The 25,023-nt window shown below is 40.7% G+C and overlaps 1 protein-coding gene across 3 annotated transcripts in view; it reads right to left on the bottom strand.

Moving 5' to 3' along the window:
* The window catches only part of arhgap36 (Rho GTPase activating protein 36), a 73,525-nt gene that overhangs the window by 17,843 nt on the left and 30,659 nt on the right, over positions 1 to 25,023 (bottom strand). For all 3 annotated transcript variants that reach the window (XM_084545655.1, XM_084545656.1, XM_084545657.1), the window contains exons 2-3: positions 15,320 to 15,476; positions 5,532 to 5,600 (exon numbers count right to left, since the gene is read on the bottom strand). In XM_084545655.1, the coding sequence (XP_084401781.1) occupies positions 5,532 to 5,600; positions 15,320 to 15,476 (226 nt within the window). The remainder of the gene's footprint in view (positions 1 to 5,531; positions 5,601 to 15,319; positions 15,477 to 25,023) is intronic.

Raw genomic sequence — 25,023 nt, forward strand, 5'->3', positions numbered from 1 at the left:
ACTTGAAATTCAAGACTTGGAAGTTTCTCAGTTCAAACTTTTACTTGTATAAAACATCTCTCGGACCGAAACCTCTTGCATTTGGGAGGGACCAAAACCTCTACCTATGTTTTGAGTTGTAACTCAGCTTTACCACCCTTTCCTGTTCTATTTGACTAGAGGCTGATCTGACCGGCCTTCTCCCTCCACGTGTTCCTTCTTGAGGTGCCAGGCTCACAGATAAGCTCCTTTAACAGATGCCTCGTTGGTGATCTGCCAGCTAGCATTAGCTGCTAGCCACTTCAGCTGTACTGCACTGCCCCGTAAATCTATTGTAAGGTTTTTAAGATTGCCTCAGTAGTGATATGATCCAGTGACAGTTGAAACATTCATTCTTCATTTAGTCATTCATTCACACTCACATACACACCTATGGCCACTTTAGAATCACCAATGAACCTAACCAGCATGTCTTTGGACAATGGGAGGAAGCTGGAGTACCTGGAGAGAACCCACGCAGACACAGGGAAAACATGCAAACTCCACACAGAAAGGCTCTAGGCCCATGGATTTGAACCCGGAACCACCACGTCTATGTAAATTCAGCAATTTTAAAACATACTATACTATAAAAATTATCGAAATGACCGAAATGAAATCATACTGAAATTACATTTATATCACAGACCAATGGACAAATAGTATCATTTATTTTATCGTCATTACTTTTCGCACACCCCTGATTGCTGTGGGCTTGGTGCCCTGTTATAGTTTAAATTCAAAGTACACATTTGACCAAGTACAGTCCAAATGTCCAGAAGTGTTTTTGCCCCTCCCATTTTATCAAGGACAAATTAAGAGGTGACTTGTATCCCAGAATGCATTTCGCGGTCATCAAGTGTGTTTTTCCACGTCTAGAACCGTCCTCCACCCTCCTGCCTGTAATTCAGAGCCGATCTTGCCAAGTCCAAAGTACACAAGCCAGAAGTTTGCGTACTTGGTATTGATAAACATCCCTGTCTATAAAGATGGACGTATCCTCTGTGACGTCGCCTACAGGCTCCCTGTAAAGTGGTGTTGAAGCTCAGTGTGGTGACTCTGGCCATCGTCATCTTGGCAGTGCCTGACTAGAGTGGAACAGCTGTGAACATGTTTATTTCTGCTGTAAAGCTGGACTTGCTCTAGGAGTGAGCCTCAAGTGGTCGTTTGAAGAACTGCAGGTTCTCTCAGCCCCAGATGTTGCCCTTTGGGAAAGACACTAAAATAGGGGTGTCACTCATTTTAGGTCAGGGGCCACACAGAGCCCAGTTTGATCTCAAGGTGGCCAGACTAGTAACGTAATAGCTAGCGTAATAAGTGCACTTTCAATAATATATTGTCATATACTGCCATCTGCTGTTTAGTGCTCGGTCTCAGTGTTGTGTTTTGTCTGCTACTCTTCATAAAAAAGTGTAACCCCAAGTGGACAAATTAGGAACAGCAGTTGTTTTTACAGAAAACTTGCAGTTAATGTCTTCTATGTAATTTTTACACTTTGCAACTTTGTCCCATGGGCCGACAGAGGGCCCAGTCTGGCCGGCGCATGTCTGACACCCCGCACTAAATCAAAATACGAGCAGCTTGCATGGCAGCTCCTCCGCGATTGGTGAGCGAATTAGAAAAAGCATTGTGTAGTGCTAAGGTTAGAAGAGCACCATAGACCATTTACAATATAAACAGGTTAAATGAATCAGAATAATTTGCCTCGTGTTGTAATTGCTTCCATATTTAGCATAACATTAAAAACTCGTTTGCTTTCGGTGCAACTCTTCAGGAATTTCCCCTTACTCAATATCTGTAATGACCACATGTACTTCTTATCAGCATCACTGGCTGTTTGCCCTCCCCTCATCATATTTTCAGAGCATATCTTTAGTAACAGCAATCCTTACGCTTGCCGCTTAAGATTTCCTCAGAGCGCTCACCAGCCAAAGAAACACAAGATCCCCTGCCAACCAGAAAAGGCTGGATCCACTGCATAGATGTCGTCTATTAATGTGACTTACGCACTGCACTTGTTTGATCAGTAAGCTCCGGGCTTATTCCTCAGCCCTGACGTCTGTTGGCAGTCAACGGCCAGGCTGACCACTTCATGCTGCTTCCTCCTGACATTTGCTGGCATTCAGCTGCAACTTGAACAGTGCTCATGGAGGCGTTTGCTTGTTTAAAGGAGGCGGTTAAGGATTTAAAGGCTGAGATGTGTCAGCACAGAGACATGCAGACGAGCTAACGGGACTCTTAGGTGTGAGATGTTATAAAAACTGAATAAAGTGTCAGCAGGTGTTTGTCTTTACACAGTTTGACAAGCAGCAAGTAACAAAAGATATAGACTGACCACATATGAGGACATAAAATTCAGGTTTTCAGCCTTTAAATCAACCTTTGATTGAGGTTATATTCTACAGTTACATACAAAATACACTTGGTGGCTGTTTTAAGGAGGATTTTGATTTAAACTTTTCGTTTTTTAAATCAGCAGCACTGACAACAACCCCTGATTTCAGCTTCTCAGCACACAAATTTGCTGCTTTTTTTCAATCTTACAAGATACTAAACTTTTAATTTAGGAGTTGTGGTCAATGGTCATATGATTAAGATTGTTTTTTTGTTTTTTTTTTGCCGCGATCCAATCCTGATCATTTAATATTTGAGTATCACCCGATCCAAGTCACATTCCCAAAAAATTAAATGTCCTCTCCTGGAGATTTATAAAGGTTTTTCTTGTCTTCCTTGTATTCTCTCAGATCACATGTACATGGTGTGACTGTATTCAGTCCAATAAATATTTCTGTCAAAGTGAGAGGGTAGCTTGTACCTTGGCTCCAGAAAACCTGTGTTCTCTCCTCCAGAAATGTTCTAGTCATCCAATGCCATAAACTCCCTAATCCTCTCTGGAATACTTTTCTCTGTGACGCTGTCTCCAGGAAACTTTTAAGAGTGTTGTGTGTTTGTTGTCGTCGTTTAGGTGATGCCTCTGCCTGAGCGTACCAATTCGATCATTTTAAAAATGTCTGGACATCCCTATTTTTATAACTAAATTATTACGTAAATGTGTAGAGAAAAAAACCCCGAAAGTATTAAATGTAAATTTAATCACATCTTCAATGAAATCTGGTCCCTGCATGTCAAACATCTGTAAAGCATCATATTTTTTATAACTATAGTACAGCTTTTCTCATGGGTGCCAGACAGCACTCATTCACTTAGAGCACTAACCAGATTTCATGGACGCTCTGACTGACGAGTCTCTCTGGTCGTGGCCTGAATTGACGGTAAACAAACACTAAAACTCAGACAGGAAGACAGCTGTGTGTGAAAGACTCATTGTTCAGGAATTTAACTTGCTTTCCACCTCAAGTTCTCAGGTCAGAGTACTGGAAGAGTGAGGGAGATATATATATATAGATACTGTCTATTTATCTTTCAACAGACCAGCAGCCGGACGACAATATTGGTCCTCCGGGGCGTTAGACTTTATTTAACTTTGGCTGTCCTCTGTGTAAACCCTACTGCTAACAGCTATTGTGCAAATTAGATAATGACTACCTGCTCATTGTATTACAGTTTGCCTTCAAAGCAGATTACAGTTACAGATACATAATCTTGTTACATGTAATCTGCTACCTGTTGACATTTTAGGGCCGAAGACTCCCCATTCAGGCCTTGCATTAACATCCGATCTGGGCAATCCAGGCCTTTTAGGCTTTTAGTACCTGTGTTCACACCAGGTGTTAAAATATGTCTCCAGCCAGGTCGTCAGATCCGATCTCAATTTTGTGCACTGTATGTAAATAAAAATATAACATCATTTCTGGGTGCCGTAGAATATTTTGACGGCTGCTGTCTCTAATGGATCACTACTTACCGCTGTTTCAGAACCAAGAACAGCGCTGGTTTCCGTGTGTGCATCACGACTTTGGCACACACCTTAAGTTATTAAGACACTGGTGATTATTGAGGAAATGCATCTCTTAATTATTTCTAATTCTTCTTCAAAGATATGAGGACAAATGCATCCCAGACCACCTCCAAGTGTGGTCAGAGATTGGATCTTTCAAATGCAACCTGGGGGTGTTCACACCTGTACTTTAAGCTGGCCACTTGCAATCAAATTCCAATCTCTAGGACGGATGTTAATGCAAGGTCTGAACACAGTCGTGCCCTCAGTAGTAGAGAAGCAGAGGCAGGAGAAGCGCTGCCAGGTCCCAATGTTCTCTGTTTTGATTAGCAGCTAAGTCGGTGTGTGAAGCTGGAGGCAGGATTTAGGAGTGTGTCTTGGCTGGCATCCTGCACGGCTGAGAACAGAGAACATCTCTTTATGAGAGGTTGGGGTCACGCTGGCAGATGATTGGCCACAGGGCTTGCAGAGGCAAGTAGAAGAAGAGGAGGGAGGTAGTTGAAAGCAAACAGACGAAGGAAAAGAAAATACTGATAAGTGCAAACAGCCTGTGTTTACAATTCCTCACAACTTTTTGGTCGGATGGCGGAGTGGAAGGAAAGCAGAGGAAAACAAGACATGAGGCTTTAAACAAGTAAGCAGGGCCTCCGAAGATTTCATGGCTTAACAGGCAAATGTGTGAACTTCCTCTATGTTGATTACAAACTGCCACGTCAATGACGTCAATTGCAACGTCAGTTTACATACAAATTTCATGCTGTTACACATGCATGCGTGTTTGCAGCGGTATGCATGGATAGCTGCAGGCTCCAAACAGTCTGCAGATGTTTTCTACTCATTTATTCCTAAAAAAATAAAAAAAGTCAACTCTACCCAGCCCCTAAATGTTAATGTTGAAATGAGAGGCTTAATGGAAAGCAAGAGTTCAGTGGTGAGACTCAAACTGTCATGACTTTGTTAGAGACTTTTACGATCTTACAGTTACATGAGGTCCTTACAGACCCCGTGGCCATGAAGCGAAACAAACCAGTTGTCCACTTTATTTGGCTGGTGGCAAAGTTGGGAATTTAGCTGATCAACACATGACTTTAAGCTGTCAGTTAAGATGCAACTCTAAGAAAAACCTCTCAGTAATCCTGAGGTAATCGAGGATGTCATGTCCATCCGGAGCTGCTTACTTTCACTCCATTCACTCCAAGCTACTTACTTCCACTAACCGGTGGGCCGACTTTACATCTGTAGAGTGATGCGGTGTCACTGTAGAGGAGCCTGGTGGGCGTTTGTGTTCATTCATTGTTGTGTTCATTCACAGCAATGACAACGAAACGCAAGGTTGACTCACTGAAGTCTCCACGATGACTCAGTCTGCAGCCTTGAGCCACTTGGGCTTTGTAATACACAGCATTACAAGTAAGTGAGAGCGTTTGCGGTTAGTGCTGATGAAAGACGCTGGACGTCAGCACTTTAAAAGTTTAAAAAGGACAGGAGGGACATTGAGTTCAATGTAGTTCCTGTACCCTGCAGGGAAACTCACTGATAATCACAGGAGACAAACTGCGGCCGAAGATGGTATTAAGTTTGGCCACTTCTGTGCTTGTGTGCTTCGTGAACTCACCTCGCTCTTTCTTTTCCTTTGAAAAGGAGTCAAACTTCCTGCGCAGAGACTTCCTCCGTTTGCGTATTTCTGTAGGGAAAAAAAATTAAAATGTCACAATAAATATGGTGTGAATGACACTCAAGTATGCGTGTGGTTTATCCTGAGCTATAAAGAGGACGTTTCTTTTATTTGTGACATGCATTATTGAGATGGTCACTAACATTTAACTGCCCCTAAACAACCGCGTCTCCTTCCTGTCACATCCAGACACCGTCAACTCAAACGGCCCTCAGTTTCCCTTTCACTCATTACCTTGCGCCCGTACCTCTTCCTTGTGTCTAAGAATAGAGCAGACCATTTCAGTAGGCCTTGTTGTATGCTTGAACAGCCTATTTTGCTTAATAGGCTGTGCATTAATGCAAATTTAACAGAAATTACAGATCCCATCTGCATTTTTCTGTCAGAAATTACTTTCAGAGGCAAATGTCAGTCCTCCAGGTTATGGTATATCCAAAAACCAAAGGTAAACTGGACACGTTTCAAGTAATTTCACCACCCATCCAAGTGTCTTCTTCACTTCTAGCTGACTGGTGGGGAGTAAATAAAAACCCAGAGTCGGATGAGGGGTGAAACATCTTCATAAATTTTTCAAATAAGTCCATTTGCCTGTTTTTAGCCTTGTTTAGTCTGTTTTGAAAAAGAAAAAGATAAAAAAGGCAATTTGTGCACTTTTGCTTTCTTTTTGCCAAAAACAGGATATTTTCATACCCACATGCTAAATAGTGTAAATAAGCATGTCTCGTGAGTCTGTTTTTCAGTATGTGCATTTAGTTTTACAAGCTCTACATCCTCTCCCCCACTGACCGGGTTTATGTGGAAGAAGCCATTGTTTGGGTTAGTAAAGCTGGTGTTTAGATCTCACTAATTCAAGTCTGGGTGTTTTCCCTATAATAAACAATAGGAGTCACCCACAACGTTTCTAAAGTGTGCATATTCTTTTTTTTTTTCGTCTTGATCCCAGAAAAATCTGCAGAAAATGAAAATGGCAGGGGGAAAGAATCCAACGCAGGAGACAGCATGTATGTGGAAATGTGTGTGCTGTTGGGATGCCGGGGTCAAATTCCCATGACTGCAGGAAATTAAAGTTTATTTCCAAAGAGCACGGCCCCTCCTTCTGCACACACGCCACCTCCAGCTAAGGCTCAACTCCTGCTGGTGAGTGTGTGCACATTAGACCTTTGTGTATGATTACATAACACCCATTCACTGAGAGCTGGGGTGACAGGCCGAGACGAAGAAGAACAAATGACCCCGGCCTCCACGTATCAAAGACTGTTTCTTCTGTATTCTCCGATTTGGTGTTGGTTTTTGGTTAGAATGCTACTCTGGTTCTAATTCCAAAGCTTTCCATCTCTTTTTCACACAATTTGATTAAAAAACAAACAAACAAAAAAAAACAAATATTGGGTGAAATTAAAATTAAGTGGTTAAAGACCAAGAATGATCTTACGGACGAAATTCCACATCCACATCCACATAGATTCTCATTTGAGTTTCAAGGTTTAAGAATGTTGGCAAAAGTGGGCAACTGCAGACAAGTTTATGTCATTTTTGTTTATTGTGTTTTGGCACAATAACAGAAGAACTCCTTAGGGTAGATGGTCAGATGATGAACTGTTGAGGTAGATCCATTGTCCTCTGCTTATCCGAGGTTGGGCAATGGCGGCAACTGGCTAAGCAAGGATTCTAAACATCCCTTTCCCTAACAAATCTATTCTGGCATCCTAGGGCACAACAGCTGTCGGCCATTTTTGGATGTAACTGGTACAAGGACAAGTTGGTTAGTTGCTTGCAGTTGTCAACCGAGTAGTAGTTTGAAAAGCACGCTTTCCTGCCAGTATGGCAGTGTTGTGATTGCTGGTGCAGGGTGACATCAGATATAGGAGCTCTATAATACCTCCAGGGAATTCTGGGTCTACCCAGAGGTCCAGTCCCATCTGGCCAATAAACTTCCAAAGGGAGGCGTACAGGGGGCATCCTCACCAGATGCCCGAACCACCTCAGTTGGCCGCTTTTGACACAAAGGAAGAGTGGCTCTACTTTGAGCTCCCTTTGGATGTCTCTGAGCCTAGTCATGCAACAGAGGAACCTCATTCCAGCCGCTTGTATCCATGATGCCATTCTTTGGGTCATTACCGTAAATTTATGACCATAGGTGAGGGATGGAATGAATGGTCATCTGGTAAATTCAAAAGCTTTGCTGGTGCTTGAGGAAGATATAGCTCTTTAGCTCTTTGCTAGCGCTACATATTGCAGTCTGGTTATTCTTGATCTGAACGATGCTCATCTGGTTTGATAAAGGTTAAAAAGACGGGATTAGGCTTAATGAGAGCAGGAAAAACAGGGCAACGGAACATGATAAAGGAGACCACTTAAAGCTCTGTAAAGAAAGAAACAGAAGGACGATTAGAGGAAGTGGACAGCAAGTTGGAATCCCTTAGAGAAGCAACTTGGAGAACGGAGCATGAGAAAGAAGACCAAACCACACCAAATAAGAGCAAATCTGTCGCGTATCCACTGACACATTTCAGGAAGAATTCACTGGACCTTGCCAGGGAAACCAACAAACACACACTCGTGCACACGGATACATGCATGAACACAAAAGTGAGGTCTGTACAAACAAACCGGAGAGGGTTTGTGGCACTGGTTCCACTTTCAGAGAAGGACGAATCAGAAACAGGAGGGAGAAAGAGGAGAAAAAGCAACAGAAGACAAACAGGGATGGAGGGAGCGTGGCGGGAGGTGATGCTGCGACCCTGATGTACTGGGTGGACCAGAGAGAATTCCCCCCAGGGGAGAAACCAAGAAGGAATATTCCCACACTTACTCAAAGAGATCTTTGTCTGTGAGCCAGACAGAAGAAATGATCTGTTCCTCAGTTGATGTATGAATTAGAACTTCACAGGACAGAATAAACATCTGTCAGTAACCTTAACTTAAATGAATCTTCCTTAAGTGTTCATGGAGTATCGTTTGGGGATTTTGGTTAGTTGGACACTTTTTACTTTTCTAGATTCTGGTTCCAAAACAAATCCGAAAAATATCCAACTTTACAGCAAATTAACATGTTTACTGCCTGAATTTTTGTATAAAATCCACTTGTTTAAATTATCTAAAGACTTTAAGTCATGTATAATTTAGGTTATGGCTGCTCCAAGTGACAGGTGGATGCACTCATGTGTTGCTTTCACCTAATCTCATCTAAGGCTCCACTTCTTGTCCCATTATTTGATTTGTGAATTGGGAGTAAGGTAGAGCCAGGCACTGCCGAGGCCACAGACACCACACTGAGCTTCAAAACTCTTGATGAATCCTAATAGGGTGAACTCATCTTTATATAATGGTTTTATAATTATTGGTGGCACTTAATATAATTCCATTTTTATCTTCATTTAAAGCCAGTACAAGACATTTTTGTCTTAACTAACTAGTCTTTAATCACCTAACAATTTATGAATAACACAGCAAATAACTTCTGTGACTTTTATGTCTCATTTCACGCCTTGTGATCCTGGTGAACATTCGCCCCTGTCCTTACCTAGCTGTGTGGAATGTGCCTGAATGTGCAATTCATAACACAGTTCCATGATATAACACAATAAATGACAAATGTGACTGCAAGAGTTCCCATTTACTGCGATACCCCCATCTCTGTTGGCCACACTTTTAAAATAACTCAAAAAAAATCCAAATGATAGCACTACCATCCACTCATGGAAATTAAGAGGTGACTCATTAAGAAAAATGTTGATGGCTGATGTTAAGAACAATACAGAAGACATGATGGGAATACCAGATTCTTGTATTGTTGTTTGAGGAGCACCATTTCTTCACACAGATCTAAAGCATCTTCGAGCTGAATCAAACCAAACATTCATTTTCTGTTCCATATGAGAAAAATATAAAAAAAAAACTACTGGTATATTTCGAAATGTTCTGCTTTTTTCCACCACTCAGGAGTCTCAAAGTACAACAAAGAGAACATAATCTTCCACTGCCACCACGGCAGGTATTCACTGTACAGTATGTTTCTTTAGTGGGGGAAGGAAGGAACCTCTGAGCTAATAGTCTGCACATATAGTACAACATGGGACATAGATGAATGTGATTGTTCACTGTTAAAAAAATAATACACGCAAAAAACTGTATAGGCTGTGGAACAAGTGTGTTAATAACGGCACTTTATAGAGTTATCTAACACAAAAATCACAGTCTACATGCCTGTGTTTCATATTATTGCTTTGGTTCTGGAAAAAAATACGATTTATTAGTCCTAACACGCTGCTCGTCACCCAAACTCTTCACTTTTACTGGAACCAAGGAAGTAATGAGTGTGTGTGTGTGTTGTTTATGAGCTGCACATCCTCCCTGTCCGACCAGATTTACGAGGCTTTTGAGAATTGTTTTGTTCAGTGAAGTTGGTTGTTTACTAGCCCCTAAAATTCAAGGTAATTGGAGAATCACGGAATTCCACACTGCCCAGATGGTTTCATCTGGAATATATGAGATATTGAGGAAGTCCGTTTTGCCACGGTTTAAACAAACATTATTGTTGAGAAAATCTTCAGAGATCATGACGTCTCAACGTAAATTCGCATGGCAGTGACTGTAAAGGGTTGCACTCATCTTTTCCATGAATTTTACTGTTTGATTAAACCTTGACCTGATGGGAAAAGAACATGCTTTAATCTTTAAAGATAAAAAAGAAGAAGAAAGAAGAATAGGGGAAAATAAAGGCGAGGGAAAGGCAATTTCCCGAAAGTGAGGAGAGCAGGAATGAGTCAAGTCTCACAGGATGTGCCATAAAGGAATAAAAACAAAGACGCACAAACCCACTTCGGATTACTGAAGGGAATATTGCCTTTAACTTATATTTATTCCCTTGAGGTGCTCATCTTAAATCAAATCTGAAATTCGACATTTAAGAAGCTATAGTATTAACTATGCAAGTATTTACTGAAACAGAAAATCTGCTACACAATATCCCAGTTGGTAAATCAAGAAAACATGTGCCAAAAAACGAACGCAGGCATTCAACAGAAGGCATCGTCTGGTAGCCAGAATCATCTTTAACTGATTTCCTTCACTTATTTTTGACACCACAAGACCACAAAAAATGGGCATATCTAGCTGTGAGCATATAGTAGTAGGTATTTGTAGACCTCTAAGTCCAGACATTCTAAACTATTTTGGACTTTGGTGGACAAACAAAAGAGGTCCTAGACAAACATCCAAAAATTTTGAATCTGGTTTGGGTATCTTAACATCCCAACGTAGGTCCTGGATGAATATTCTAACATTGCTTTCTTTGTCCACAGACATCTAAAATAGGACTTGACCAAACATCAACATATCAGAGCTGCACTGTACGCCCACAAGGGGTCCTAGCCAAGTATTTACCCCATGTTACACATCTACAGACACCGAAATTAAGTCCTAACCCAATGTGTGGTGTATGTCTGATTCTGGCATGGTATACATTCATATATTATGAATCTTTGCTCAGTTCATTTTAGCTCAAATCAAAAACCTAAATTGGAATTAATCACAGCTTCCCTACTCCAAAAACACGCCAATTAATTATGAACTTAAACTTTTAGTTGTTAGTCTTGTGCTGCTAGGGGTCAAAAACTCCAGTGCTGTCTCACTAAACCATTGCAGAGCGGAATGACGTAATTAACCCCTTCACGGTTGAATTGATTTTTCAATTATATAAAGAAATTAATTATTTGTGTTTTTGCTTACCACTCCGACCGGTCCTAGGAGAAACTAGTGCTTGCAAAAGGTTCCTAGGAATTTTTTGAAAGTGCACAAACTGACATTGGAGTATTACATGCGTTATTTCGGCTGCAGTCTGAGTGGAAACAGTGTTTCACGAATTCGCGACACTAGGCGTGAAGGGGTCTCCTTGCGCCAGGTCTTGGTGCCCGGCCATGTCTCTTGTGGGTGTGTGGGTGGGGTGTGTGGGACATGTCTGTGTGTGTGTGTGTGTGTGTGTGTGTGTGTGCGTGTGTGTTGGGGGGGGGGGGGGGGGGGGGGGGGTGTTTGTGTCTCGTGTCTCTGTGTTTTTATGGGGGTGGGAGGGTTCGATTTTTTGTTCTGTTTTTGCTTTGTGTTGCTTTTAAAAGGCATGAAAAGTGCAATATAAATAAATTTTGATTTGATTTGATTTGATTAAAAAGAGAGCCAGTCAAAGCTGGAATAAGCTAAAACAATCTGTGGAACAATATCTCATTGGTCCACACAGGTCTGGGCAAGTTTAGGTTTAGGCGCCCTTTAGTACATGCATAGAGAAAAGCTTCAGAAGTGTTGTATCCCATTTTAGATGTTTCTGTCCTTAGGGGAATTAAAAACCCCAAAGACTAAGGACATATAATTGAGCTCAACAGTTGGAAACCAAGTGCACTGGGCCCCAAAGTTGAGCAGGTCAAGGGTTAACAACCCTTTGAGAGAACAACAGTATGGGAGAGAGCATTTGGTCTGAGAAAAGAAGCTTACATACCAACTGGTCTCATAGGAGAAAAAGCTGGAGACTACGTCCAAACAAACGGCTTTAACAATCAACTGCGTTTGTTTCTTAGCCTCATCCTCTATGATCCTCCTGACCTCAGTGAACACAGGAGAAAACCTCCCAGTCTGCATTCACGAGGTGTGTGAAAGTGAAATTTACGGTTTATTAGTGAAACTATCACACCTCATTGGCTGGATTTAGTACTTCAGAGTTAAGATGGATAAAAAGTTTGAGCATGAACAATATTTTATGCGGAGAATAGTCCAGCACCAAGGAGAGGAATGCTTGTCCAAGTAAACAACAGTGGAGGAAAAGGGTTGAGGTATTTCCCAATGTTATCAGAGGTTAATCGAAGATTAGGGTTTGACATTCTTGTGAAAAAAAAAATGACCTTGTTCTTTAAGAAGAGCATGTTGATTTTCTACATAACTCCTTGTCTTGTAGACAAGTATGCCAAATTCATGTCTTCAAAGACTGAATGATTTTATGGGTTGCCATCAGAGCAGGCATAATATGAAATTTAAAGGTCTTTGACAGGTTATTCTTCAAGCAAAGGTCACATTGCGCACTAACTAGTTAGAATTAATCAGTAAACATGTCTTGATTGACTTAGACAGAAATTCAGAAGAAGGTCGCCTTAGATTGAGCTCTATGAAAGCTAATCTGAGAGTGATTATGAGGGAATCAAATGGCAAAGTGTCACAAGAAGTAACCAATCCAACTCAAAAAAGTCAACTAAACTTTAGGCGAGCATGGATAAACTTCTGGAACCAAAAAGTTTAGTGTCAAAGTGAGCATATCATCCCGTAGGTACAAAGACAACTGATTGCAAGATAGATTGGCTGAGCTAAAAGTTAGTTGATGATATGATGCTGGGGTTCACTTAATTATATCAAACTGAGACAGAAATTCAGGCAAACGTAAAGTTGGCCTGGATTTAGAGGTGGACAGATACAAATTTTAGAGCAACTGTTTGGAAATCGAACAACAACTACTGCAACCACAAACAAGATCCCTTCAACAACTCCCTTCCCTACAATTACAAAGAGTCAATTTTGGTCCAAGGTAGTTCTTACTTTGAAGGTCCTGGCTAAGGAGGAAAAGATGCTGCCAACCATAAGCTCTAACTCTAAGGCGTAATGCAAATGCAAACATGATATTACATTTGGCTACATCTGTATTTATATACGGTGTAAAATAATCTAAAATTATAAGTGTGACATTAATACTGCGTCTTTGTTCAAAAATAAGGAAAACCTAACAGCAAAGAGAGGAAAAGTTCAAATATCAGGTCTGAACTGAGAAATAAAAACAAAACCACTAGCCTCATGTTATCACACCAAATTGAAAAATGGCTGAATCTTACCAGTGGCATTTGAGATATCAAGTGAGATGAGCAAACAAATCGTGTTGCACCCTTTGACCCTTTCTTATCATTAATCACACTCTGGATTTCATACACATGAATGTTTTCTTTGACCAAAAGGCAGAGTTGAGTGAGTCTTATCCAGAAGGTCTTCCTGCCTAACACTCACTCCTCAGATTCACCCACAGAGCTCTGCAGGGCCGTCCTCGCTCGAGGGCAGTTCAACCTACGTTTGTAAGGGAGTGTGGTGCACCCCATCAGATGGTCTTAACTGGCGCCAGACTGATCATGTCATCATGAGCTTGCTTTTCTGACCTCTAGACTCACTCCTCCCCATGACCAACACAAGAAAGTACATTGTAAAGAGGCAATACAAGAGACATGACATAGTCACAGTCATTATCCATTATCCATTTGGAAAGATCAGGTTTTTGCTGTTTTTACTTCTTTCCAGTATTTATACTAAGCTTATTGACAGCCTTAGGCTACTGGGAACCTCCAACTCCCTTCACTACCATCATATTGATGTATACATATGAAAGTGGCATTAACTTTCCAATCTAACTCTCAAAAAAAAGAAAGCTAAGTGTTGCTTTAAATCTCGGATGTTTGAGCATTTAAATTAAGGAAAGTAGGAATGAGTTAGTTAAAGGAACAGTATGTAAGATTGTGGCCAAAACTGGCCAAAACTGGTACTGCAATCACTTTCAAAATACTGTAGAACGGTGTATCCCCTCCAAACTCCCCCCTGACTCGAGGTTGCCAGGTTACCGAGGTAACGTTAGGCTACTCAATACGTCTCAATTACGTTTCACATTGCCATAATCGACGTGCTAATGTTGTTTTCCTCGGCGTTTCAGCATAATGACAGAGAAACGGGCTCATAATGCATTGCTAATGTTAGCAATGACGACTCGCCGTTTTTATTTCCCAAACAATTCCTTACCATTTAAATTCGATGACCCACCTCCTCTGTATGCGCTAACGTAACGTTACTTTGCACGAACATGCATAACTTTGTTCGACTGTCGTGAATATTTGAAATGTCCATTTACATTATGTACAAGTAAGTTAGCCAGGAGAAAATTAGCAGCGTTGGCGTCTGTCTTCAAATTCTTCTCCGTTTTCAGCCGTCTCCATCTTTCAAAGGCATCTCCTACACAAATCCTTGTTTTATTTCGGACTTTGTCACGACGTATTTCGGATTCATAACGAGGTTTCGTAACGTTATACATGTTTTATCCGACACGTTCGTAGATGCAGCTGCGGTAACTAGAGCAGAGCTGGCAACCCGGATGACGAAACTCTACTGACTTCGTGATTAGTAGATAAGTGGAGGGTGGCGCCTCAGACCAAAACACAACATGACAACAATAACATCAGTTGAGGGCTGCAACTTTCACTTTTAAATGACAATATCCTGGCCGGACCACTGTTGTCAGTGATATAAGTATTTGAAATGAACATGATTTCTTCATGTCTAGTGACATATCAGGGCCATTTTATGATTAATTGAAATACATTTCTTACATACTGTTCCTTTAAGTTTACTAAGTTTTGAAAAATGGAAATTATGCTTCCGCATATGGAAAATTGTCTTGGATTTATGTGGTGATTGGTGCTCAAAGCACTTTAAGGTCCCAGTGACACATCTACCTATTGGTTTACACACGCACAGACCAATGCTAAGCACTAGGATCACCACTGTGTCTTGCTCAAGGACACCTCGACATGTGATTCATGTACCGGGGATTGTAGTGCTAAACCTCTGGTTTGTGGACCCCCTGCTCTACCTACTGAGCCCCAGCCATCCACAGTACATCACTAGTACAGTCTTCAAAAACATCAGCATTGTCATCCTCGCACCTCTGGGGATGCTGATCTTGAATTCCAGGTCCCGCTCCTCCAAGTGGTACAAGGCGACTTCCTGTAACCTGGCTCGCTCCAACTCCGACAAGCTCTGGATAGGAACAGGTTGCAGCCGCACGCTCTGTCCCAACATGGTCGCCCACGTGTGGTCCCCCTGCCGAGAGGAGACAATTTTAAACATTACTGAGGATTCAAATTATCGCAATCACCAGTTGTTCTTTTATCAAGAAATGTTAGCCTCTATGATAATTTAACCAAAAGACAGAATGGAATTCTCTATTGGCTGCAATCAGTGAACATTATCAACCAACCATCAAGTTCTCGAAGGCAAAAAACCCTCAAAAGAACAAAACCTAGAAAGTTTAGATCCTAACAGTGACTCACAACCTCTCAACTCTGTCCCATCATTTTATCTTTCACATTTAACAAGATTCCAGGAGGACACTGTAATGGGAAAATAAATGTATCCATGATATAACTTACAGATGTACCCTTTATGCAAATGTGATTTAGTAACCTGTAGTGTGTGTATGTCAAGAACAAACTAAAGTATTTTTGGTTTATGCTTATTATGCAAAATGTAATATGCTGTGCTGTTAAATGTCTCTTTCCTCGCATAAGACACGCTCTCTGACTTCTTAGAAGAGCACGCGGGGGTGCGACATCCTTAGCCAGCGGCAACACCTGCTCTGGGTCTGGAGGCGCACTTCCTCAGTCTGCAAGCGAGGGGAGAGGTATATAGGTAGCATGCAGGAAGGAGGCAGAGATGCAGAGGTCCATACTTGAACCTGTTCAAAGTGTCTCTCCAGATTGCAATCTGTAATAAAACCTTTAAAACAAGGAAACATCTCTTGTGTATGACCAGTTTTTCCACAACAACACAAAACCACTAAAAGTTCCTTCTTTTTCTCAGATGATATAACAAAGCCAGATATTGGTTTCATTTCTTGTTATAAGTGAAATTTCCCAGTTTGGGAATATTAAAGCATCTATTTATCTAATAAAGCATCTATCTTATTACTTTCTGTAAGAAGCAGTTCTGACGTCTTCTTCATTAGTTTATTTTTATCGTTACCCATACCTTTGCAAACACCTATTGTGATGCATGTTTTGTCTGTTGACCTTGACTTCACTGAACAATGAAAGTTAATTTAAGTCTGTCTCTCTCTCGCTTTAGACACAATCTTTTGAAAGGGAAACTCCAAGAATGAACCAGACGTTTAATTGTTTTATGGCTTTGGAGGAGCTTTGTCTAGAAAATCACTTTTTTTTTGTTGGCCCAGGAGGGTCCGAATTAATAATAGAAAGTTTGTGGGAGTGTTTACCAGGCAATAAAGAGCCACTAACAAAAATAATAGGGTAGTATGACCATTTTTATTAATCAAAGGTTGAAAACGATTGCATCCAGATTTTTCATTCTGTCCTCCACCAGGATGTTTCAGAAGTTTTTTACATGAAGACGTTGCATCAACCATTGGCCGTAGCTGGAGATGCAAGTCTTGTAATCAGAAGTCTATGAACTATGATTGTAGCTTGGCTTTATGAGATACGCCGTTTAGATTTTGTTTTGCGGCATGTCTCAACCGCTACAGAGGACAAAAATACCTCTGCACGCAAATGGGTGGTCCTACAACCAATCAGAGCAACCAAGTATTAAGGCATTCCTGAAAAATACCTTAGTCACTGTTAGCCGTTGATTCTGTGATGGCGAAATCTAAAAAGCTCACTTCCACAACATGGATTTTGTTGTGAACAAATCGGTGTCCATGGCGCTCAGATGACGTGCATGGCTACGTCACTGTTACTCTTCTGTCCATCACTGCTTAAAGCCAGGCTCTAACCACCAACCAACCATCAGAATAAATTCACTGGAATAGTCCAATAGTCAGTAGTTCAGCTATAGTTGGGAGTAGTTTCAGTTTTAGTAAGTGTGCAGCCACTCGTCTTCTTCTTTCAGGGTTTTGGCAGTTTTGAGTTACTGATCGTATTACTGCTCTCTACTGGATAAAAGTATCTGGATCTTTGCTTTTGACATTTGGGTAAGGGCTTTTTTTAGTAAACATTGTGATGCGTCGACATATTCTACGCAAATTGACGTATGTACATAGTCAATGTCATTAATGACGTCTATGAATTGTTCCTCCAACGTTTGTAAGCTTTGTAAGATGTTTGATTTGACATTTTGATGACCTCTGGAGTGTCCGCTCAGCCTTCGGATTCACGTAAAGCTACTTAGGAGATGGAATTTAGTACAGTCATGGCTCGATGGAAGCTTTCCACACATCAAACAATTTACAGGAAGGTGCCAGTGATTTTGGAGCTTGGCCCACACTTGTGATTATAAGTCAGGATAAATCAACTTCAGTGTCATTTAAAGTCATCCTCATCTTTCCCTTATTTAATTCCCCCAGCTTTGGAAGCGCAACATTGAATTGCTGGTACCCCTATAAGGAAGCTGAGCTAAGTTCAACTGTGTAATTTCTCGCACAAAGTCATAAAAGGAATACACTGTAACAGTATTACTGTTTACTCACTATATACTGTCATCTTCCATTGTTTACTTGAGGGCTCTGGGGAGTTGCGTGAAATCCATTAACCACTGACTAAGTTGCTGCCTGACAAATCAACCATTGTTGCTGTCCAAAGTTCCATCTGCAGTTTGAGACACTGGCTTTCTACAGTGAACACAGTGGTAAACATTATATTTCAATCTTAAAAATCAGAGCTGGACATTTATTTTTCTGATATATTCACGTTTTGGTTTCTACTAGCACCTCTTTGAACAACAGGTAGACAGAGGCCGGAATTTGTTGCTTGGAAGAGTAAGGGATTAGGGGTTTGATGGAGGGATGGAGTGGCCACAGGTTTACAAGAACTAGACAAGCTCACTCCAGATCCGAGGTCTGTGACGCAGTCACCCTATCAGCAAAAATGTGTGTTTGATACATGTGTGTTGTGGACTGTGCAAGGAAGGGCCTGGTATATAAACACACCGGAAGGAGGAATTGTGCACAAAAGAATATGAAATTATCAAGCAATAAATCCACAGATCAAAGCTGGCGTCATGAATCTCACATGGGCTCACATGCTGGTTGTAACAGATTATTCACTTACGTAAAAAACACATCGATATAAAAAAAAATCCTTTGAATACTGGATCATTTTACATCTTTGTGCCTCAAATATTTGTGGCGTGTGGTTTAAATGAAACCTCGTGGGAAGTTTAGACGGGTGATGTCTCTTTGTTAACAACCCACAGACCTCGGAGACATGACAAGAACCCCATGTAGACCCCCTGCTTTCTCGTCACTAGATGAGAAGGTTTGAAAGAAAAAAGATTGACGGTATTTTGGACGTAGCAGCACTCACCACAGCTGTCAGATTGACACCTTCTCAATCTCCTGATATGTGTGTAGGGAGAAACGTCAGAGGATCAACTTGTGAGAGTTTAAGCATCAAAATTGGTACCAAGCTTAACATCAGTTCTATAATAGTTGTTGACGTGGGCTAAGAGCTTTATGAATTCACTTTTTTACTCCTAAGACAGAGTCAACGGACGCACCATCCAAATCACATGACCAGTTTAACACGATATAGCAGCAAGACGCAGTCACACTCCGTTCTCCGTTTCAACTTGGGTAGAAAGTGCTAACTTCAAACTATATACCCGTTTTTAAATTGTGTTGATAGGCCAAGTAAAACTAGACTCATTAAAAATAATTTACGGCATTCTTTTTCCTGTATATTGTCATCATGTTTGGTGCACGTTTAGTGCAGGACAAAATGGCGAAAAAGAAAACGCTATCAAGCGGAGAGCGGTAGCCGGCTTCAGAAAACAAAAACAACAACAAAAAAAAGGCAAAAAAACACAAAACACCCTCTTTCCTATTGGTGGAAAAATGCATCACATCAGCCTATCAGAAAATTATATGGCAATGGTTGCTAAGGAAGAGGGAAAATTGATTCCAGGATAGCATCCTCGGACTAGGGACCGAATCCAGGACAGGATCCTGGGACTAGGGATCGAATCCAGGACAGGATCCTCGGACTAGGGATCGAATCCAGGACAGCATTCTCGGACTAGGGATCGAATCCAGGACAGCATCCCAGGACCAGGGATCGAATCTAGGACATCAACCCATGACCAGGGATCGAGTCCAGGACATCAACCCATGACCAGGGATCAAATGCTAGATGACAAACCACATGTGGGGTTGTCCGTGCCTTCATATAGTCACTCTATTGTGAACAATTAGCCTCTGCTGACTGCTGTGCACTATGCGGACACGGATGTATACCATCACATGGGGGTGACTGTCTCATGTCTACAGCCGCGCTAGCCACAGCCCACACGGCACAGCGTGATTGGAGAAAATGACTTTGACCTTAATGCTAAACACATACAGATTGCCATGGAACCAGATGAGGTTATGGAGACAGCTAAGGCCTCAGTCATGTTTTCCAAAAAAGGGTAATACACATTGTTTCAGAGCAACGGAGCAACATTGTTCAGTGGAAAGCAATACCATTTAAATGTTGGTTTTCTGTGTGAAATCCCAACTGACATTTAGGTCTGTCTGGAAACCTACACATTAGCTTGTGTATTTTCTGTCTCGCTGTGACAGATGTCTGAATGTTCACCACATGTGCCTCAAACTTGATATACAATTATACAATTTAGTCAGCCGAAAATATGCTTTAACAAACAAAAGTGATGTTTTTCCCAGTTTATCTGAGTCAAGTAAGAACATTTAGCGCACAAAAAGAGAAATCTGTATATTGGTTATCACAATCATCTGTATAGATGGCAGTGGCCGATCGATCTCCCAGTTAATTCAAAAATAGTCAAAGAGGTGGAGCATGAGTGAATCTAAGGTGGGGATGGGTGACACCTAAACAGACAGCTAGCAACTTGTGAAGACACCCATCTGTCACTCAAAGCAGTCACGCCCTTATTCATGCATAGCTTCAGGGCTTGATATGATTTAACAGGTCAGTTATAAAATAGCTGTCAGGGGGAAAAAATATCAATAGCGATCAAAACTGTTTTATACCAGGCTGTAGACATGTTTATTTTTGCTTAAATGTTGGACATTTTGACATTAGATTTGTGAGGACTGACTCTTGGAGCCAGTCTCCAGAGATCATTTGAGGAGTTTTGGCACTTCTGACTTAGCTTTATTTTTCATCCCTGCAGGTTGATCATGATGAAAATTTTGCTCGTACTTGCATTTTGCTCAGGTATTGTCTATATTAAAGCATTAACACATTTGCATTTTGACCAAAAATTTTTAATTTATCGCAGGTAGATCATATATGCTAATATTAGGTATTGGTAGGAATAGTTAGTGACCTAATGCTATGTGATCCGGGTTTCAGGCCGGGTTTCAGACTGAATTTTGTAAAGCATTCTTGAGACAATTTATATTCTTATTGACGCTATGTAAATAAAATTGAATCGCATTATTCCAGCAAGTCTGCATTCAAACATTTACATTAGATCCTGTTATTTCCACTTGTGGTGACAGTGGCTATGTTAAGGTATTGTGAGGACAACATCCCGTGTCTGGTCCTGTTTAGATTTTGTGGTTAAAATATTAAAGCAAAACTCAGAAAATTTTAATTTAATACACAGTAACTCTCCAGTACATCAAGACGATAACCACACCGAATCCGACTGTCCCCAGTATGGTGTAATATTCAATTTCAACCGCACTGAGCCACGTTTCCCAAACTCAGGTTGCATCTCACTGCGACTATCAGCTGAAAAAGATCCAAAAATAGTTGATTTCAGTAATTGAGTCAGGACTTAGCTTCCTCTTTGAGGTTTTATGTCCAATTGTGAGCTGTCGTCAATACCAGGAACTAGAAACAATTCCTGCCACATGACAGCCAAACCACACAGGAAGATAGTGGTAAGGGGAGTACAAAGACCCAAAACTACACTTCACTGAAACACAGAGCACTGTGCAAAAACATGTGATTTTTTCCAGATGCTCACCAAATCATTTGTGATTTCACTCTTTTTTTCTGAGACCCAAATGAGATGAGATACGAAAGAAGAAGGGACGATTCTGGTGACAGATCAGGAATGCACATTAATTTGTGCTATAACTATGATAATGTTTAAAGAAGCAGATCGTGTAAGTGCAACAAAGCACAACGCTGTACAAAGAAGTACCTGCTTAAACTGAGTGCATTTTTTTGGGTTAGTGTTAAAATAAAGCCTGTTACTTGCAGAAAAGAAATCTGTGCAGATAATCATTGTGTGTTGTTGTACCCCCTGTCTGATGAGGTGATAAAGTAAAAGAAACACAGTCTGATAGCTAACAGATGTCTTTCTTTTCTTCTACACACCAGACCACTCTGTTTTTTGTCTTTTTTTTTTTAAACATCTCTCTCTCCTTACCTCTCCGTGAAGCTGCTGCTGCTGCTCATGTGATTGCGTATGTTAATTTCTGCCATAGGTGGTCCTCATCGTGTGCTGTTCATCATTAACCCCAGCCTTTCATCCTGACCCCCGCGCCTTGGCCAAACGGTGCTAATGATGCAGAGATGAATGCCGCCTCTCATTCTCATTCATTAGCAGAGGCCATATGGTAGTGTGGTTTTCACGAGTCATTGGAAGATCTTAATTGTTGCCCTTGATATTATCATAATAAAACAGTTTTTTTTCTTTTTCGTTTGTCGGGACTGGATCTGTTGCGCAATAAAAAAGAATAAGGCTGGGTCTGATGTAGGATGATATAAACAAAGGGGAAACTGAAATCTATTATCTGTCAGATTTTAAATTCAAACAAACCTTGGGCCAGTCTTTTAATGAAGTCCTGGAATCTAAATCTAATATATTTTAGTTATAATGATGCCTTAATGCATATTTATGCTTCAGATTGGCGCAAATTGGCCTGGAAGCAAGACCAACTTCCTCACCTATAAATTTTATGTGGAGAAAAGCTTTTCTCTCTGTTGGGAGCTGATCATTTATCCCATGGTATAAATAAAGTATCTCTCTCTATACATATATATCTAGATCTGCTGGACCAGTCAATTCATTTGGGCAGGATTTATGTGGCGATGGACAGAACTGAATTTGTTTACAACCAGTATGGCTGCCGTCTGAGAGGTGAGCTGTTTAGAGTCCACTATCACATCTGTTGGAAAGGGCACTGACAGTGAAATATCTTTAGAGGACAAACAATTGACAGCAATTAATTGTTGATAATGTGGTAATAGAAGCGAAACGTGGAGCACCATACTACGCATGTGTGTCTTCATGGCCTCTAGTTATCCATTCCTACCTAAATAGCCAACCTGCTTATGATAACTCGTCTGTAACTGAACCACTATTGAGTCAGTCAGACAGAAGTTGGAAAATTGTGCATTGTGGATGTTTGGTGAGGTGGTAGTTGGAGATAGTACCAACTTGATTCATCACCTACAAAAATAAATTACACTTGGGCAAAGGCTTCACCGTAACAACACACTAAACACTGCATTTAAAAGAAGAGAAAAGTTTCCTGGAGACGGCGTCAAGGGTAAAAATATTCCAGTGAGGGTTAGGGAGTTTATAGCACTGGATGACCAGAACATTTCTGGAGTAGAGAACACAGGTGTTCAGGTTTTTCTTGAGACAATTTGAATAGTTTTTTTTTTTTTTTTTTTTTTTTTTAACCGAATTTACTGTGTGGTGTGTACATACATAAATACAGTACCTTTTAAGTAAAAACTCAATGAACTGATAAAGGAATAAGGACCCAGGGGTTCCCAGAGCAGTTCAAAGGGGTCAGCGAGGGGACTACGATTGTTTGAAACAGTTTTTACTGCTGCCTGCTCTAATGGCTCTGCTGCCTCACTGGTGACGGACAATGAGTTTACATGGTGCTAAATATAAGCCACTAACATGAGTCTTTTTCGCCCTAAGCGACTCATGATTTCAGCTGATTTCAGCTTGCAGTATTTAAAAAAAAACAAAGTTTCTCTGAAAAAACATGTACTTCCTTCTCAGTATTTCACAAGATACATAAATAATTCCTACTTTGTGCCTGGATTGTTTCTAATGAGGGAACATTATCTTCACATTATTCAGCTCCTCGTCTGTTTTTTTTGTTTGTTTTGTTTGTTTTTTTTCTTTTCTGGAATTAATAAGGAACGGCAACTCGTCTCACCAGGACACAAACACATTAGTATGCAAAGGTACTGACAAAGAGGAGCACGCACACACGGAGACACACACTAGGTAAACAGACGGGCAGCGGTAATAGGCCCCTTGGCACTGGTAAAGACATAAAAACAGGTTGTGCGTTGGAACAGCAGCCTGATTGTGTCACTCCCGACTAAACTGGCATATTACCACACACATACACAAACACAGAGTCGTGTTTATATCACTTCAGAGGTCCTTACACTGACTTATACTCATTTCTCAGAGAATGAGAGTTTTACATGTGAGGGCATTAGTTTGTTATGTCTTCCAAGAAGACGGAAAGCAAATTAAATGGTTATTTTAGTTTTTCTTCATCTAATCTACCACTTCATTAGGTACACTGGTGAAGACATTCCAATATAAAAGTTCTGCATTAAATCTTGTTTGTATGAACGTTGTGGTGTTCAGCATATGTTTCAGATAACCGAGAGAGTTGTTGATTGCTTGTGTAGTGCTTTTGAGTTGTATTGTGTCGTACCACGATATATGTACGTTCCTTTCAGACTTTCTTGGTTGTTTCCAAATTTCCTTCCACCTTTTTTCTAATCTACACTCTCTTGCCATTTCATTAGATACACTAGTGCAAACAAATGCATTCTACAACATGCATTTGTTTGCAACAGCAACAGTCCTGCACCTAATCATGGCTTCATGCCGGGTATGGCATTTGGTATTTGTTTAAAATAGCTAAGGGAGCTGTGTTTTCCTTTATACCGTGTTGTAGCAACAAATGTTCCTATTATTTTGGCGACCCCATTGTAGTCAGTGGGCTGGGCCACATAACAGGACCACTTCAGTCCAGTTTACATCCTCCAGCACGATCATCCAGTTGAATTACTACCTATCTCACACTGTTTCAACATAAACTGAAAGGTCACGAAGGAGGATCGAGAGCAGGACTGTTATATTAGAATGCATTTACTGGTGTACCTAATGTTTTGGCAACCAAGTGTGTTTCTACTCCATCTTCACTACATGTTTGACAGCTTTGGTTACAGAATTTAACACTGTTCAACATCATACACCAAAGCTAGACGTTATGTATTAATGAATCAGAGATTCTAATCCAAGTATTCTATCTAACACTAATTTGCATAAACAGTACTGAGGATTTAAAAAAGGGCTGTTATATTAGAATGCATTTGTTTTCTCTTGTGTACCTACTGGTGGAAAAGTGACTTATATGTTCACTCCTCTCTAAACTGTCTCTCTAAATAACTAAAGCTTGACCTAAATAAGAGGAATTAATGAGGTAATCTTGTTCTTTAAATGAATGAATTAATGTTGTTGCCCAATTTCAGCTCCCATGGAAACATTTCGGAAACAGAAAAAAACAAACATTCTATTTTAGGCGTAAGATAAGACTTTTATGGGAAATGCTGGGCCGCTTACTGAGCAATAAAACTTGAGAACTTCTGTTAGTAAAAGGTTGTGATTCAAAATGCCTTAATGGGAAAATAAATCTGAGTTAAATCCCTCATGCAGCAACTTTCTGACA

The sequence above is a fragment of the Chelon labrosus genome (genome assembly GCF_963514085.1).
Source record: "Chelon labrosus genome assembly, chromosome: 1".
NCBI classification, from domain to species: domain Eukaryota; kingdom Metazoa; phylum Chordata; class Actinopteri; order Mugiliformes; family Mugilidae; genus Chelon; species Chelon labrosus.